The sequence below is a fragment of the Chlorocebus sabaeus genome, chromosome 9, assembly GCF_047675955.1.
Source record: "Chlorocebus sabaeus isolate Y175 chromosome 9, mChlSab1.0.hap1, whole genome shotgun sequence".
NCBI classification, from domain to species: Eukaryota; Metazoa; Chordata; class Mammalia; order Primates; family Cercopithecidae; genus Chlorocebus; species Chlorocebus sabaeus.
Window position 1 is genome coordinate 50562948 of NC_132912.1, and position 15809 is coordinate 50578756.

The 15809-nt window shown below is 43.4% G+C and overlaps 1 protein-coding gene across 5 annotated transcripts in view; it reads left to right on the forward strand.

Moving 5' to 3' along the window:
• The window catches only part of OGDHL (oxoglutarate dehydrogenase L), a 31719-nt gene extending 26033 nt beyond the window's left edge, over nt 1–5686 (forward strand). For 3 of the 5 annotated variants that reach the window (XM_007962561.3, XM_038008893.2, XM_038008902.2), the window contains 3 exons: nt 1068–1231; nt 1409–1563; nt 2306–3019. In XM_007962561.3, coding sequence (XP_007960752.1) covers nt 1068–1231; nt 1409–1563; nt 2306–2429 — 443 coding nt within the window. In that variant the 3' untranslated portion in view covers nt 2430–3019. Of the gene's footprint in view, nt 1–1067; nt 1315–1408; nt 1564–2305; nt 3020–3577 lie in introns of those variants that run through there. The other 2 variants (XM_038008897.2, XR_005244095.2) reach the window with 2 other exon arrangements.
• Nucleotides 5687–15809: the final 10123 nt, after the last annotated feature.

Sequence of the window (15809 nt, forward strand, 5' to 3'; positions counted from 1 at the left end):
CAGAGTCCACTGGGGCCCCGTTAGGCCCTAGCAGGGCTGGTTGAGGCCTGCCAGAGGCCTGCTGAGTTCGCAAGATATTGAGTATCATTCATTCCTTTGTCCATTTTTAAAATTCACAAGCCAAACAGACATTACAGGCCCTGGGGTCCTGGTGTCCCCTCCAGGAGTCTTTGACCTTATTTACCTGGGAGTCAGATCAGATAAAACACCTATAGTTGCAGTTGAGAGGTGACTGTGATCCAGGGAAGGACAGGTGTGAGGCTGGTGGAGCAGAGCTGTCTTGGAAAATGGTCCTGGGCAGTAGGCGGAGGGCCGGGAAGGGCCTCAGCGTGGACAGGGGTTGGATTTTCTCCCACGTCTGTTTGGATGTCCCCTCTGTGCGGGTGGGTGGCTGAAGCGGGCAGTTAGAGCTCTGATGTCGGGACTAGACTACCTGGGCTGCTTGCCCTGTGCTGGCTTCTCTCTTGAGGGCCTGGGATCCATTTGGCCTTTCTGCCCTAGAGTCCTCACCTGAGATGCAGGGATGCAGGGACACTACAGTAGCCTCCTGAGAGGTTTTGCAGTGGGCATGACCTGGGATCAAGATCATGGGCTCAGGAAGGAGGAATGGATGGGGCTTGGAGGTGAGGGCTCAGCTGCCAGGCTGAAAGAGGAGGAGCATGGAGCAGCCTCCTGGGACATCTGCTTAGTGATGGGGGACTGCAGTGCTCTGCAGGAGGTGGGCACAGCTGGGCAGAAGCAAGGTTGGGGCAAAGGATGATGCCATCGTGTCGCCTTCTCTATCTCCTTCAGGGCCCTTCTCATTGTACCCCCACCTCCAGTCACCTTAAACGTGATGCTCCCAGGGCTCAACCTTTGGGTGTCTCCACCCCTCTCCCTGTGACAGCTCAGGGTGTCAGTTGTCCCTTGCTCCATCTTTTAGTTCAAGAGGTGTCCACTGCAGCCACAGGTCCAAACCTGCAGTTAGTCTCAGTGGCTAAGGAGAGCCTGGGGACGCAGGCCTGGTCCTGAGCTGCCCCAGCCCCTCTGGATACCGACATGTCTGCCGTGTCCTATTGGTCGCTCAGGGACCAGCTTCCAGCGGGTGATTCCTGAAGATGGGGCTGCAGCACAGGCCCCTGAGCAGGTGCAGCGGCTCATCTTCTGCACGGGAAAGGTGTACTATGACCTGGTGAAGGAGCGGAGCAGCCAGGGCCTGGAGGAGAAGGTGGCCATCACGCGCCTGGAGCAGGTGCACCTGAGCCCCTTGCAGTCAACTGATGGGCAAGCTCATGTTGCTGGCCCCGGCTCTGGCCAGTATGCCAGCCAGGCCAGGTGAAGGCTGGTGAGGCCCTGTGCCTCCTGTCGGGGGGTGCTGGGGACACACCGCCCCTCCTCTGGCTATGCTCCTTTGTTCTTCCCTCCCCAGATCTCTCCATTCCCCTTTGACCTGATCAAGCAGGAGGCAGAGAAGTACCCAGGTGCGGAGCTGGCCTGGTGTCAGGAAGAGCACAAGAACATGGGCTACTATGACTACATCAGCCCACGCTTCATGACCATCCTGAGGCGCACGCGGCCCATATGGTACATGATGGGGCTGCTGATTGCCCCTCACCTCGGTCCTGAGGCTCCATCCTGGCTCTGCCTATCCCGTGGGCCATGCTACCTGGAACTGGCCTTGCCTTTCTCTGGGCTGCATTTGGAAACCAAGGAGTTGGCCCCATAGTCTGTGTCAGCTCTGTGCACCCTGTCTGTGGTGGGACAGCTTACCCATGAGGGATGGGGCATCATCTGGACTGGCTTTGTGTTTGTTCTGCAGCCAGAACTGAACTAGAGAACCTGCTGCATGTCTCAAAATTCCTGCCTTTGATCTCAGGCCAGTTATGTAGCCCCTTGGAGCCTTAGTCCCTCTATCTCTACAAAGGGCAGTGATAAGATTAGATCTGATGTATGTATTAGCCCTGGCACATGGTGGGTGCTCAATACTGGCATCATGTGTCCCTGGGAAGATGGGAGAGGGTCCTGAGAAACTCCAAGAAGCCAAGTGTGTTTGTCCCCAAAGCCTTTGAGTTGTTGCCTCGTTTGTTGTCCTCATGGGCAAGTGCAGTGACATGGAGGGACAGTTTCTCCCCACTCTTCTGTGGCTGGGTGACTGAGTTTGACCCAGGCTTTGCAGCTCATTGGAAGTGGTGCCAGGGCCCAAAGGCAGGGCCTGTAGCTTCAAGGTCAGCCGTTCTCAGATGTGTGCCCCCTGCAGTCCTGGGTTGAAGATGGGGGTGGGGAGGTGGCTAGGCCCGGTCTTCACCTTAGCTTGTCTCTCCTCCAGGTATGTCGGCCGGGACCCAGCGGCTGCACCAGCCACAGGAAACAGGAACACTCACCTGGTGTCACTGAAGAAGTTTCTGGATACTGCCTTCAATCTCCAGGCCTTTGAGGGCAAGACATTTTAGAGCTGGGCAAGACCTGTGTAGGTCTCGCTGTGGGTCGGCTGGGGACCAAGGAGGTGATGGAAAGGGGAGGGGTGGAACTCCCGCCCAGGAGAGGGGCTACGGGGCCCCAGGATAAAACAGACTCACAATGACAGGACCAAAGAGGCAGCACTGCTGGCCTTGGTGTCATGCCAGAATCTACCAGGACTGAGGGAGCCAGAGGAGTCCTATAGGCAGGCTGCTGTGCTGGCGCATCCCCCAGCTGCTCCCATCTTGCTGGAATTTCTTGTGCGGCTTCTCCACCTGTGTCTCAAGACGGATACCCTGAGACCTGTGTCTGTGGCTGCTCCCATCCTGGCAGCCCTGGCTGCTGCTCGCCACACACTCGCTCATCTGTAGATTCAAAGCGATGTTCTCTTCTGTGCTCTTAGAAGTAGGGAGTTGAGCAGTGACTGCCAGGGGCAGTGAACCTGCGGGGTGATGTGTTTGCGCTCTGTTTTATGGGGCATTCTCGCGAGATGTGTCAGCTTCTGTGTGAAATGCAGCCACAGCTCATGTGTACCAAAGTAGAAAACCAAATCACAGAGAAATAAAAACATGCTTCAGAGAGATTTGCTGTTTTCACTTCATGTTGTAAGACTGGGGGAGGGATAGGCGGTTGAGAGAAGGTAGGGAATGGGGAGAAAGTTAAAAAAAAAATGGAGAGAAGAAAATATCCGTCTCCATGGATATTTTTTTGAGACGGAGTTTCGCTCTTGTCGCCCAGTCTGGAGTGGAGTGGCGCGATCTCAGCTCACTGCAACCTCCACCTCCCAGGTTCAAGTGATTCTCCTGCCTCAGCCTCCCGAGTAGCTGGGATTACAGGCGTGCGCCACTATGCCCAGCTAATTTTTTTGTATTATTAATAGAGGCGGGGTTTCAGCATGTTGGCCAGGCTGGTCTCGAACTTCTGTCCTCAAGTGATCCACCTGCCTCAGCCTCCAAAGTGCTGGGATGACAGGTGTGAGCCACTGCGCCAGATTTTCATTTGAGCACCAGGTAGTGTCTGTTGGCTTCTCCACTCTGGCGTTTTGTTGGTTTTGCTTCCCTGTGGAGATACTGGAGAAGCTGCCGCAGGGGAGGGATGTTTTGCTTGGAACAGATTGTTTGTTCATTTATCCCCTTCTCAGAGCACTTCCTCCGTGCTGGACACTGGGTTCCGGGTGGAAGGCATCCGTCTGCGTGCTGGCTCTTCACATCGGGAGTCCACTGGGGAGACATGTCAGCTGTTTAATTCATTGAGTTACGAGTTACATTGGAGGTCAATGCAGACGGCTGTGGGTGTCAGGGAAGGATCCCTGGAAGAGCTGGTGTTTGAAGGAAGAGGAAAAGAGATGAACCTCTCTGGAACAGACACAGAAATACCATAGGGCTGGCACAAGCAACCTAAAACAATCAGCGTGAGGTTGGGCGGTGGAGTGTTAAGTTTCATCAGCCTCAAAAATAGCTTGTTGAAAAATTAGCCGGGCATGGTGACGCGTGCCTGTAGTCCCAGCTCCTCAGGAGGCTGAGGCAGGAGAATCGCTTGAACCTGGGAGGCGGAGGTTGCTGTAAGCCAAGATCGTGCCACTGCACTCCAGCCTGGGTGACAGAGAGACTCCCGTTTCAAAAAACAAAAAAGTATATCTTGTTGAGATACACTTTGATTCCTACCACAGGGGCTTTCAAAGTGACATAAAGTGAAAAGGATTGTAGCCCCCATTTATGGTGTCTGCCATGTCTTGGGCCTTCTGCTGGATGTTTTGCGTGTATAATTAAATGCTGTCTAATCTTCACCATGGCTTTGCATGTTGGGAATATGTCCATTTTATAGATGAGGAAATTGAGGTTCATATAAAGTTATTTGCCCAAGGCCACTTGCTAAAGAAGTGGTGGTTTTGGACTTCACCTCTGTCCATAAGACCACATTGCTTCTCTTGAGAAATGAACTCTTCCCATACCATGCATTCCTGGCCCCATGGAGAACCACTAGTCTGGGCTTTCCCTGCGATTGGCTGAGGCAGCAACTGGTGAGGCACCTGGGCTGTGCAGGAGCCCTTGGGGATCAGATGATGGATGTGGCCTGCCCGAGGTGCATACAGTCCCTTCCTCAGTGTGGGTACAGGAAGGCTGTAGATGGGCTGGGACGCATCTCCTGCAGGAATAGGTACAGTCAGCCAGGCATGGTGGCTCCTAGCTATAGTCCCAGTTGCTCAGGGGACTAATGCAGGAGGATCACTTGAGCCCAGAAGTTTAAGACCCTGTCTCTTTAGGAAAAAAAAAAAAAAAGGAAAAAGGTGCAACCACCAGATTACCAAATTGGGGAAAACCAACCACATAAAAAAGGACTCCAAACCCTATAAACGTAAGAACTAACTCTGGGAGGCTGGGCGCGGTGGCTCACACCTGTTATCCTAGCACTTTGGGAGGCTGAGGTGGGTGGATCATGAGGTCAGGAGATCAAGACCATCCTGGTTAACATGGTGACACCCTGTCTCTACTAAAAATACGAAAAAAAATTAGCCAGGCGTGGTGGTGGGCGCCTGCAGTCCCAGCTACTTGGGAGGCTGAGGCAGGAGAATGGCGTGAACCCAGGAGGCAGAGCTTGCAGTGAGCCGAGATAGCACCACTGCACTCCAGCCTGGGTGACAGAGCGAGACTCCATCTCAAAAAAAAACCTAACCCTAGGAAATAAAACAAGCTCACGGAACAAGCAGAAGGCTTTAAATGAACTGCAGTAACTTCAGAGGGCTAGGAGAATATTGCTGCTCTGAAACAACAACAGACTATTAAAACAGACTATTTTTAAAATAATTGGACATCAAGAAAGTATGAAATTTTGCCAAAATTAAAACCTCAAGAGATAGGCTGAATAGCAGAACAGACACAGCTGAAATACAAAATAAGTTTGAAGACAAACCCAAAGAATTCTCCGAAGAAAGTAGAACAAAGAACAAAGATATGTATTTTTAAATTCTTTAAAGAAACATGGAGAACATAGGAGTTCCACAGTGCTGATGCTGGATCTAACAGGAATCCCAGGAGGAGAAGACACGGGGGATCTTTGTGATGGAGCATCTGTCTCTTGACTGTATCAATGTTACTGTGTCCTGGTTGTGATTATCCTAGAGTGTTGTAAGATGTTATTATTGGAAAAAAATGGGTAAAGGCTAGGCTCTCTGTGATGTAGTTCTTACGACAGCATGCAAATTTACAGTGATATCAGATACAAAAGTTTAATTAAAAAATGAGTTTTCTGCTCCCTGTTGAGTTGTAAGCATTCCTTATACACTCTGGAAACAAGTCCTTTACCACATGTATTTTGCAAATATTGTCAGTCTATGGCTTGCATTTTAAATTTCTCTAAGAGTGAAAGATTTTTATTTTCATGAAGTTCAATTTATCATTTTTAATTGTTTGTGTTTGTCTCTTTGGGTTGCTATAACATAATGCCATAAACTGGGCGGCTTGTAATATTTCTCACAGTTCTGCAGGCTATGAAATCTAAGATCAAGGTACTGGCAGATCTGGTGTCTGGTAAGGGCCTGGCCTCCTCAGAGATAGTGCCTTCTTGCTATGCCCTCCATGGTAGAAGGGGCAAAAAAGCCTACTCCTGGACCTCTCTTTTAAAAATTTTAAAAATTAATTTAATTTTTTGAAATATCAATAGGTTTTTGGGGAACAGGTGGTGTGTGGTTACATGAATTTTAGTGGTTGATTTCTGAGATTTTCGTGCACCCATCACCTGATGGTACCTGAGCAGTGTACACTGTACCCAATGTGTAGTCATTTATCCCTCACCCCCTTCCTACCATTTCCCTTGAGTCCTCAGAGTTCATTGTATCATTCTTTATTTTCTTTTTTTTCTCACTCACTCTGTTGCACAGGCTGGAGTGTAGTGGTGCAATCTCAGCTCACTGCAGCCTCCACCTCCCAGGTTCCAGTGATTCTCCTGCCTCAGCCTCCTGGGTAGCTGGGATTACAGGTGCACACCACCTTACAAAATAATGTTTGTATTTTTAGTAGAGATGGGGTTTCACCATGTTGTCCTGGCTAGTCTTGAACTCCTGACCTCAAATGATCTACCCGCTTTGGCCTCCCAAAGTGCTGGGATTACAGGTGTGAGCCACCATGCCCAGTTCCATTGTATCATTCTTATGCCTTTCCGTCCTCATAGCTTAGCTTCCCCTTATGAGTGAGAACATACAATGTTTGGTTTTCCATTCCTGAGTTACTTCACTTAGAATAATGGTCTCCAATTCCATCCAGGTTGCTGCAAATGCCATTATTTCATTCCTTTTTATGGATGAGTAGTATTCCATGGTGTGTCTGTGTGTGTCTGTGTGTGTGTGTATATATATATATATAAAACATTTTCTTTATCCACTCATTGATTGATGGGCATTTGGGCTGGTTCCATATTATTGCAATTGCAAGTTGTGCTGCTATAAACATGCATGTGCAATTATCTTTTTCATATAATCACTTCTTTTCCTCTGGGTGGATACCCAGGAGTGGGATTGCTGGATCAAACAGTAGCTCTACTTGTAGTTCTGTAAGGAATCGCCACACTGTTTTCCATAGTGGTTGTACTAGTTTACATTCCCACCGACAGTGTAAAAGTGTTTCCTTTTCACCACATCCATGCCAACACCTATGTTTTTTTTTTTTTTTGAATATGGCCATTCTTGCAGGAGTGAGGTAATATTGCATTATGGTTTTGATTTGCATTTCCTGATCATTAGTGATGTTGAGCATTTTTTCATGTTTGTTGGCCATTTGTATATCTTCTTTTGAAAATTGTCTATTCATGTCCTCCTCCCACTTTTTGATGGGATTGTTTGTTTTTATTCTTGCTGATTTGTTTGAGTTCCTTGTAGATTCCGGATATTAGTCCTTTGTCAAATGTATAGATTGTGAAGATTTTCTCCCATTCTGTGGGTTGTCTGTTTGCTGATTATTTCTTTTGCTGTGCAGAAGCTTTTTAGTTTAATTAAGTCTCATGTATTTATCTTTGTTTTTGTTGCATTTGCTTGTGGGTTCTTAATCATGAAGTCTTTGCCTAAGTCAATTTCTAGAAGGGTTTTTCCAATGCTATTTTCTAGAGTTTTTATGATTTCAGTTCTTAGATTTAAGTCTTTGATCCATCGTGAGTTGATTTTTGTATGAGGTGAGAGATGAGGATCCAGTTTCATTCTTCTACATGTGACTTGCCAAATATCCCAACACCATTTGTTGATTAGGGTGTCCTTTCCCCACTTTATTTTTGTTTGCTTTGTTGAAGATCAGTTGACCGTAAGTATTTGATTTTACTTTTGGATCCTCTATTCTGTTCCTTTGGTCCATATGCCTGTTTTTGTTGTTGTTGTTGTTGTCGTTTTGTTTTTTTGAGACAAGGTCTTACTCTGTCACCCAGTCTGGAGTGCAGTGGCACCATCTAGGCTCACTGCAACCTCTGCCTCCTGAGTTCAAGCAATTCTCATGTCCCAGCCCCTCAAGTAACTGGGATTACAGGTGTGTGCCCAGCTAATTTTTGTATTTTTAGTAGAGACAGGGTTTCACCATGTTGGCCAGACTAGTCTTAAACTCCTGGCCTCAAGTGATCCACCCACCTCGGCCTCTCAAAGTGCTGGGATTATAGATGTGAGCCACCGCACATGGCCTATATGCCTGTTTTTATACAAGTACCATGCTGTTTTGGCGACTACAGTCTTATGGCATAATTTGAAGTCGGATAATGTCATGCCTCCAGATTTGTTCTTTTTGCTTAGTCTTGCTTTGGCTATGTGGGCTCTTTTTTGGTTCCATTCATGTTAATTTTGGGATTGTTTTTTCTTGTTCTGTGAAGACCTAGACCTTTCTTATAAGGACTAATCCTATTCATGAGATCTCTACCTTCATGACCTAATCACATTCCAGAGGTCCCATTTCTTCATACTATCAGCTTGGGGGTCAGTATTCCAACATATGAATTTGGTGAACACAGATATTCTAGCCATCATAGTGTCCTAACTAAAAAAAAAAATTTTAAACCTAATGTTAAGATTTTCTCTTGTATTTCCTTCCATATATTTAATAGTTTTAACTTTAGGTATATAAACATACATTTTGAGTTATTTTGTATATGGTGTGAGGCGAGGGTCCAGATTTATTATTTTCTGAATGATACTCAATTGACCTTGTACCATTTGTTTAAAAGACTATCCATTACTCATGGAATTAACTTGGCACCTTTGTGTACATAATATGTAGTCAATTACATAGCATAAAAATGAGAAAATATGTGCAAGACCTGCACACTGAAAGTATAAAATATCACTGAGACAATTAAAGAAACTCTAGTAAAGGGAGTTATACCATGTTCATAGATTAGAAGATTTAATGCTGTTAAGAATCAATCCTTCCCAAATTGATCTATAGATTTGACACAACCCCCATTTAAATTACATCAAACTGTTTTATAGAAATTGAGAAGTTGATTCTAAAATCTATATGTAAATATTTAGCTAAACCAACTTTGAAACGGAAGAACACAGAAGACTTTCATTACCTAATTTCACAATTTATTATAAAACTACCATAAAAGCCTGATGGGATTTTGATTTGTATTGTGTATATATCAATTTCAGGAGAAATGATACTTTACAATCCAGCAATATGTTCTATACCTGCATTTATCTATATCTTTTAAAATTCTACTCAACAACATTTTACAGTTTTAAGTATATAGGAATAACACATATTTAGCTAAATTTATCTGTAAACATTTTAGTTTTTAAGCCACCATCAATGGTATTTTTAAAATTTCAATGTCTAATTATTAATTGTTAGTATATTAAAATGCAATTGATTTTTATGTACTGAGAACATGCTTACTAGTTCTAATGGCTTATTAAAAATAGATTCCCTTGGATTTTCTACAAAGATAATCATATAATATGCAAATAGAGTTTTATATCTTCATTTGAAATCTTTGTGTGTTCTGCCTATATTATTATTTTTACCTTACTGCCCTGGCTAGGATCTTCTGTAATGTGTTGAATAGAAGTTGTAAGAAGTTGCCTTTCTTAGAGAAAAGCATTTAGTCTTTCATTATTAAGTATGATGTTAACCAAAGTTTTTTCTTGGATGCTCTTTATCAGGTTAAGCAAAATTTTTCTATTCCTGTTTGCTGAGAGTTTTTATAAGGAATGGATGTAGGATTTTGATAAATTTGTTTCTTGTCTATTGCAATGATCATATAGTTTTTCTTTTTAGTCTTTTAATATGGTGGATTACAATGATTGACTTTTGAATATTAAATGTATTTTCCATTCCTGGGATAAACAACATGATCATAACGTGTTACTTATTTTATATATCGACAGATTTGGTTTGCTAAAATTTTGATTAGGACATTTACATCTATATTTATGAGAGACATTGTTCTGTAGTTTTTTTCTTATAATGTCTTTGTCAAATTTTGATATCTGTTGGGAAGTGTTCCATCATCTCTTGTTTTCTGGAAGAGATTATATAGACATGGCATAATTCTTCTTCAAACATTTGGTAGAATTAACCAGTGAAGCCACTTAGGCCTGGAGTTTTCTTTGTGGAAGGGTTTTAAATCATAAATTCAATTAAAAAAATAAATTTAGGGCTATTTGTATTATCTGTCTTCTCTTGAGTGAGTTTTTGCGCCTGTTATGGGCTTGATTGTGTTCCCTAAATTCACATGCTGAAGTCCTCACTCCCAGTATCTCAGAATGTGGCTATATTTAGAGATATGACCTATAAAGGGATAATTCAATTAAAATGAGGTCATTAGCATGGGCCTGAATCCAAAATGACTAGCATTCTTAGAAGAAGAGAAGATTAGGACACAGACATACACAGAGGAAAGACCATGTGAATGTGAAGACACAGAGAGAAGATAGCCATCTACAGACCAAGAGGAGAGGCTCAGAAGAAGGCGACCTTGCTGACACCTTGATCTCAGTCTTCTAGTCTTCAGAATTGTGAGAAATTGTGAGGAATTATGTGATACTTTGTTATGGCAGTCCTAGTAAACTAATACAGAGTCTTTCAAAAAATTTTTCCATTTCAGTAAGTTGTTGAATTCATTAGCATAGAATTGTTCCTGCTATTGCCTTATTATTCTTTCAATGTCTGTAGGCTCTGTAGTAATGGCTATTCTTTCATTTCTGCTTTTGGCAATTTGTGTCTTCTCTCTTTTTTTCTGACAAGTCTGACTACTATTTATCTTTTTTTTTTGGCTCTTTTCAAAGAACCTACTTTGGGTCTTATTGATTTTCTCGATTTGTTTCATTTTCTATGTTACTGACTTCTGCCCTCATCTTTATTACTTTCTTCTGCTTATTTTAGGGTTCATTTGCTCTTACTTTGCTTTTCTTCTCATAAGAGTAGTCATACACCATCAATTTCTCCCTACTTTTGATTGATCTACAGTGCCTCAAACAGTTGTTCTTTTTACATTTTGTCCAGATTTTTGTAAATGTTATCAGCAGGAGGGTTAATCTGATATGAATTCCTCTTTCATTACCAGAAGCTGTTCCCTAGAACCACCATCTTTGAAGGAAGATTTGGCAATATGTATTAAAAATTTAAATACCTCCGTTTCTTGGTTTCTATCCTAGAGATATTCTTATACATGTGTATACAGAAATGAGTACAAAGATTTTTCATTTCAGCATTATTCAAAATAGTGAATTAATAAATCCCTAAATGTTTCATAGCAAGGATTGGCAAAAGTTTTCTGTAAATAGCTAGATTGTAAGTAATTTAGGCTTTGTAGGCCATATAATTTCTATAGCAACATCTTAGTCTATTCAGGCTGTTGTAACAAAAGACTATGGTCTGGGTGGCTTATAAACAACAGAAATTTATTTCTCACAGTTCTGGAGGCTGGGAAGTTCAAGATCAAGATGTTGGCAGATTCAATGTCTTGTTAGTGCCTGCTTCCTGGTTCATAGATAGCTATCTTCTTACTGTGTCCTCACATGGTAGATGGGGTGAGAGAGCTCTTTGAGGTCCCTTTATAAGGTCATTAATCTCATTTATTAAGGCTCCACCTTCATGGCCTAATCAGTTCCCACAAACCCTACCTTCAAATACCATCACATTGGGAATTAGGTTTCAGCATATTTAGTGGACACAAACATTCATTCTATAGCAAGCAGCAACTCAACTCCATTGAGGTAATGTATAGATAATATGTACATGAATATATATGTCTGTGTTCCAATAAAACTTTACCTGGGGACTCTGAAATCTGAATTTCACATAATTTTCATGTATCATGAAACATCCTTTATAAAAATTTTTTAACCACTTAAAGATAGAAAAATTATCCTTAGATTGCAGATCATATAAAAATAGGTGGTGGCCAGATTTGATCTATTGTTCATAGTTTGCCAACCCCTAATCTATAGATTTTATTTAACTTTATACACAAGTAAGTGATATTTTTCTTAAATTTTAATTTTAAAATAATTATAGATTCACAAGAACTTGCAAACATAGTACAGAGTACCTTTTAGCCAGTCTCCCTGAGTAGGTATGTTTTATATAATTACATTGCAACAGTACAATATGTGTATAGTTTTATGCCCTTTTTTTTAATTTTATTTTTTTGAGACAGCCTCACTGTCACCCAGGCTAGAGTGCAGTGGCACAATCTTGGCTCACTGAAACCTCTGCTCCCGGGTTCAAGCAATTCTCATGCCTCAGCCTCTCCAGTAGCTGGGATTACAGGTGTGTGGCACCATGCCCGGCTAATTTTTTTTTTTGAGACACAGTTTCACTCTTGCCCAGCCTGGAGTGCAGTTGGATTATCTCAGCTCACTGCAATCTCTGTCTCCTGGGTTCCAGCGATTCTCGTGCCTCAGCCTCCTGAGTAGCTGGGATCACAAACACCTGACACCATGCCTGGCTGATTTTTGTATTATTAGTAGAGATGGGATTTCACCATGTTGGCTAGGCTGGTCTCGAACTCCTAACCTCAAGTGATATGCCCACCTTGGCCTCCCAAAGTGCTGGGATTACAGAGGTGAGCCACTGCACTGGGCCACATTTTTGTATTTTTTGTAGAGACAGGGTTTCTCCATGTTGGCCAGGCTGGATTTTAACTCCTGGCCTCAAGTGATCTGCCTGACTGAGCCTCCCAAAGTGCTGGATTATAGGCATGAACCATCATGCCCAACCAATGCCATTTTATTACGTATGTAGACTTGTGTAACTACCACTGCATTCAAGATACAACACCATCCAGCACCACAAAGATCTCCCTCGTACTGCCTATGTATAGTTACAGCTTCTCTGCCACTGTCCCTAACTTCTAGCAACCATTAATCTCTTTTCCATCTCTATAATTTTGTCATTTCAAGAATATTATATACGTTGGGCGTGGTGGTGGCATGCACCTGTAATCCCAGCTACTAGGGAGGCTGAAACAGAAGAATCCTTTGAGCTCAGGAGTTTGAGGCTGTAGTGAGCTATGATTGTGACACTGCACTCCAGCCTGGGTGACAGAGCAAGGCTTTGTCTTGGAGAAAAAAAAAGTCATATAAATGGAATCACACAATATGTTACCGGTTGAGATTGAGCTTCTTTCATTCAGCAAAATGCTGTGAGATCCCTCCAAAAAGTACCTGCTTTGTGATCAATATGAAAGCTAGGCAGCGCTAAGTTGAACACTCTGATTGTATTGACATGCTTTTTGGTTTTAAATTGGAGTTGCTGGTTAAGTTGTTGCTCAAGGAGCAACTGTGTCTATGAAGCTTATATTCCCTGAAACAGTGTAGAATGTGGATCTGAAATATCCCATGGCTTGAATGCTACTTCAGTTTGCCGATCTTCCTCCTAACTGCTGAACCGGATTTCCTCATGTAGACATTTCTAGCCCAAAGGTCCTGAGGTGCTGGGGAGTGAGCAATGCTGAGAAGCCAGCAGAAAGGGGACTCCAGTTGGCAGCATTGTCTTTCTTCCTTCCCTGTGAGCCCCACGCAGCAGCCAGTGGGCCCCTGTCGCCGGTTCCCCAGGGTGAGGCCAACTGGAGGACCACACCCGCCACCCATGTGGCAGAGGGTCAGAGATCTCTGCTTGGCAGAGCTGAGTCCACCAAGCTCCCTGTCTGCACTGTCTCTGTCGGCTAGTCTCAGCGCTGGGACCATGGTTGGGAGGGGACAGTGACCACACTTGCTGTCTACTGTGGTAATTAAGGTAAAGATGGGAATCAAATGGGGATGTATTTGATCCTGATATAATGCTTACGGTTCTTTCTAATTCTTAAATAATATTATGAAATATTTAAAATATACAGAAAAGGAGGCTGGGCACGGTGGCTCACACCTGTAATCCTAGCACTTTGGGAGGCGAAGACAGGCAGATCATCTGAGGTCAGGAGTTTGAGACCAGCCTGGCTAACATGGTGAAACCCTGTCTCTATGAAAAATACAAAAATTAGCCAGGCGTGGTGGTGCATGCCTGTAGTCACAGCTACTCGGGAGGCTGAGGCAGGAGAATTTCTTGAACCTGGGAGGTGGTGGTTGTGGTGAGCCAAGTGAGACTCTGTCTCAAAAAAATAAAATAAAATATACAGAAAAGTGAAGAAGATATGAGAATAGATATCAGTATATCCATCAAGCACTCATCTTGATGAAATTCTGTCTTGCTCTACATGCTTTCCATATTTTTACAACAATGAAGAATAACAAATACAGTGGAAGCTCTTTGTTACTTTTCTTTTTCATTTTGGGTTTTAGCAGTTGTTTATAAATTCTAAAATCTGAGCCTTGACAGTTACATGTAGTACAGGTATCATTTTCCAAACTGTAGGTTATCTTTCCATTTATCCCATCTTTTGTTGAATAAAAGTTTTAATTTTCTTTTTTCTCTTTTTTTTTTTTTTTTTGAGAAGGAGTTTTGCTTTGTCGCCTAGGCTAGAGTGCAATGGCGCCATCTCCACTCACTGCAACCTCCACCTCCTGGGTTCAAGCCTGCCTCCGCCTCCCGAGTAGCTGGGATTACAGGCACGCACCACCACGCCCAACTCATTTTTGTATTTTTAGGAGAGACAGGGTTTCTCCATGTTGGCCATGCTGGTCTCGAACTCCTGACCTCATGATCCACCCACCTTAGCCTCCCAAAGTGCTGGGATTATAGGTGTCAGCCACCACACCCAGCTTAATTTTCTTATAATCCAAATTATCATCTGCTGGTTTGGAAGCAATACATATTAATATTCATTTTAGTATCCATTCTTCTTAATAATTCTTTTGTCTGCATGATTTTATTTAGAAATCTGTTATTTAGTATTTCTAACTTCTTTAACAAAGGAACTTGTTGAATGACTCCCATTTTAGTCTTCTTATCTAAAAATAATATTGTTAAACACAGAAATTATATTATTTTAATATGACTATATTCTTTTTTTTTTGAGACAGACAGGATCATACACTGGCATGATCTCTGCTCACTGCAGCCTTGACCTCCCTTGGTTCAAGCGATCCTCCCACCTTATCCTCTCCAGTAGCTGGGACTACAGATGCAAGCCACCATGTCCTGCTAATTTTTCTATTTTTTGTACAAAAAGTGCAAGAAGAGATGGGGTTTTGCCATGTTGCCCAGGCTTGTCTTTAACTCCTGGGCTCAAGCAGTCTTTCTGACTCGGCCTCCCAAAATGCTGGTGGTATAGGTGTGAGCCACTGTGCCCAGTTATTTTTTTATTTTTATTTTTTTTGAGACGGAGTCTCGCTCTGTCGCCCAGGCTGAAGTCCAGTGGTGCAATATCTGCTCACTGCAAGCTCCGCCTCCCGGGTTCACGCCATTCTCCTGCCTCAGCCTCCCAAGTAGCTGGGACTACAGGCGCCCGCCACCTCACCCGGCTAGTTTTTTGTATTTTTTAGTAGAGACGGGGTTTCACCGAAGTTAGCCAGGATGGTCTCAATCTCCTGACCTCGTGATCCGCCCGTCTTGGCCTCCCAAAGTGCTGGGATTACAGGCTTGAGCCACCGTGCCCGGCCATATTTTTTTATTGTTAATTAAATTTAATGATGTTTTATTCATCCTTGTGCTTAGCATTGTATTTTGAATCCCACAGTTTCCCTCATGGTTTGTTTTACTTTGGACTGAAATACAACTTTGTAATTGATCTTTTTTTTTCCTTTTAGAGACAGAGTCTCACTCTGTTGCCCAAACTGGAGTGCAGTCGTATGATTATAGCTCACTGCAGCCTCGAACTCCTGGACTCAAGTGATCCTCCTGCCTCAGCCTCCGGAGTAGCTGGGACTACAAGGCACCTGTTACTACACCCGTCTACCTTTAAAATTTTTTTTGTAGAGATGGGGTTTTGTTATGTTGCTGAGGCTGGTCTCAGACTCCTGG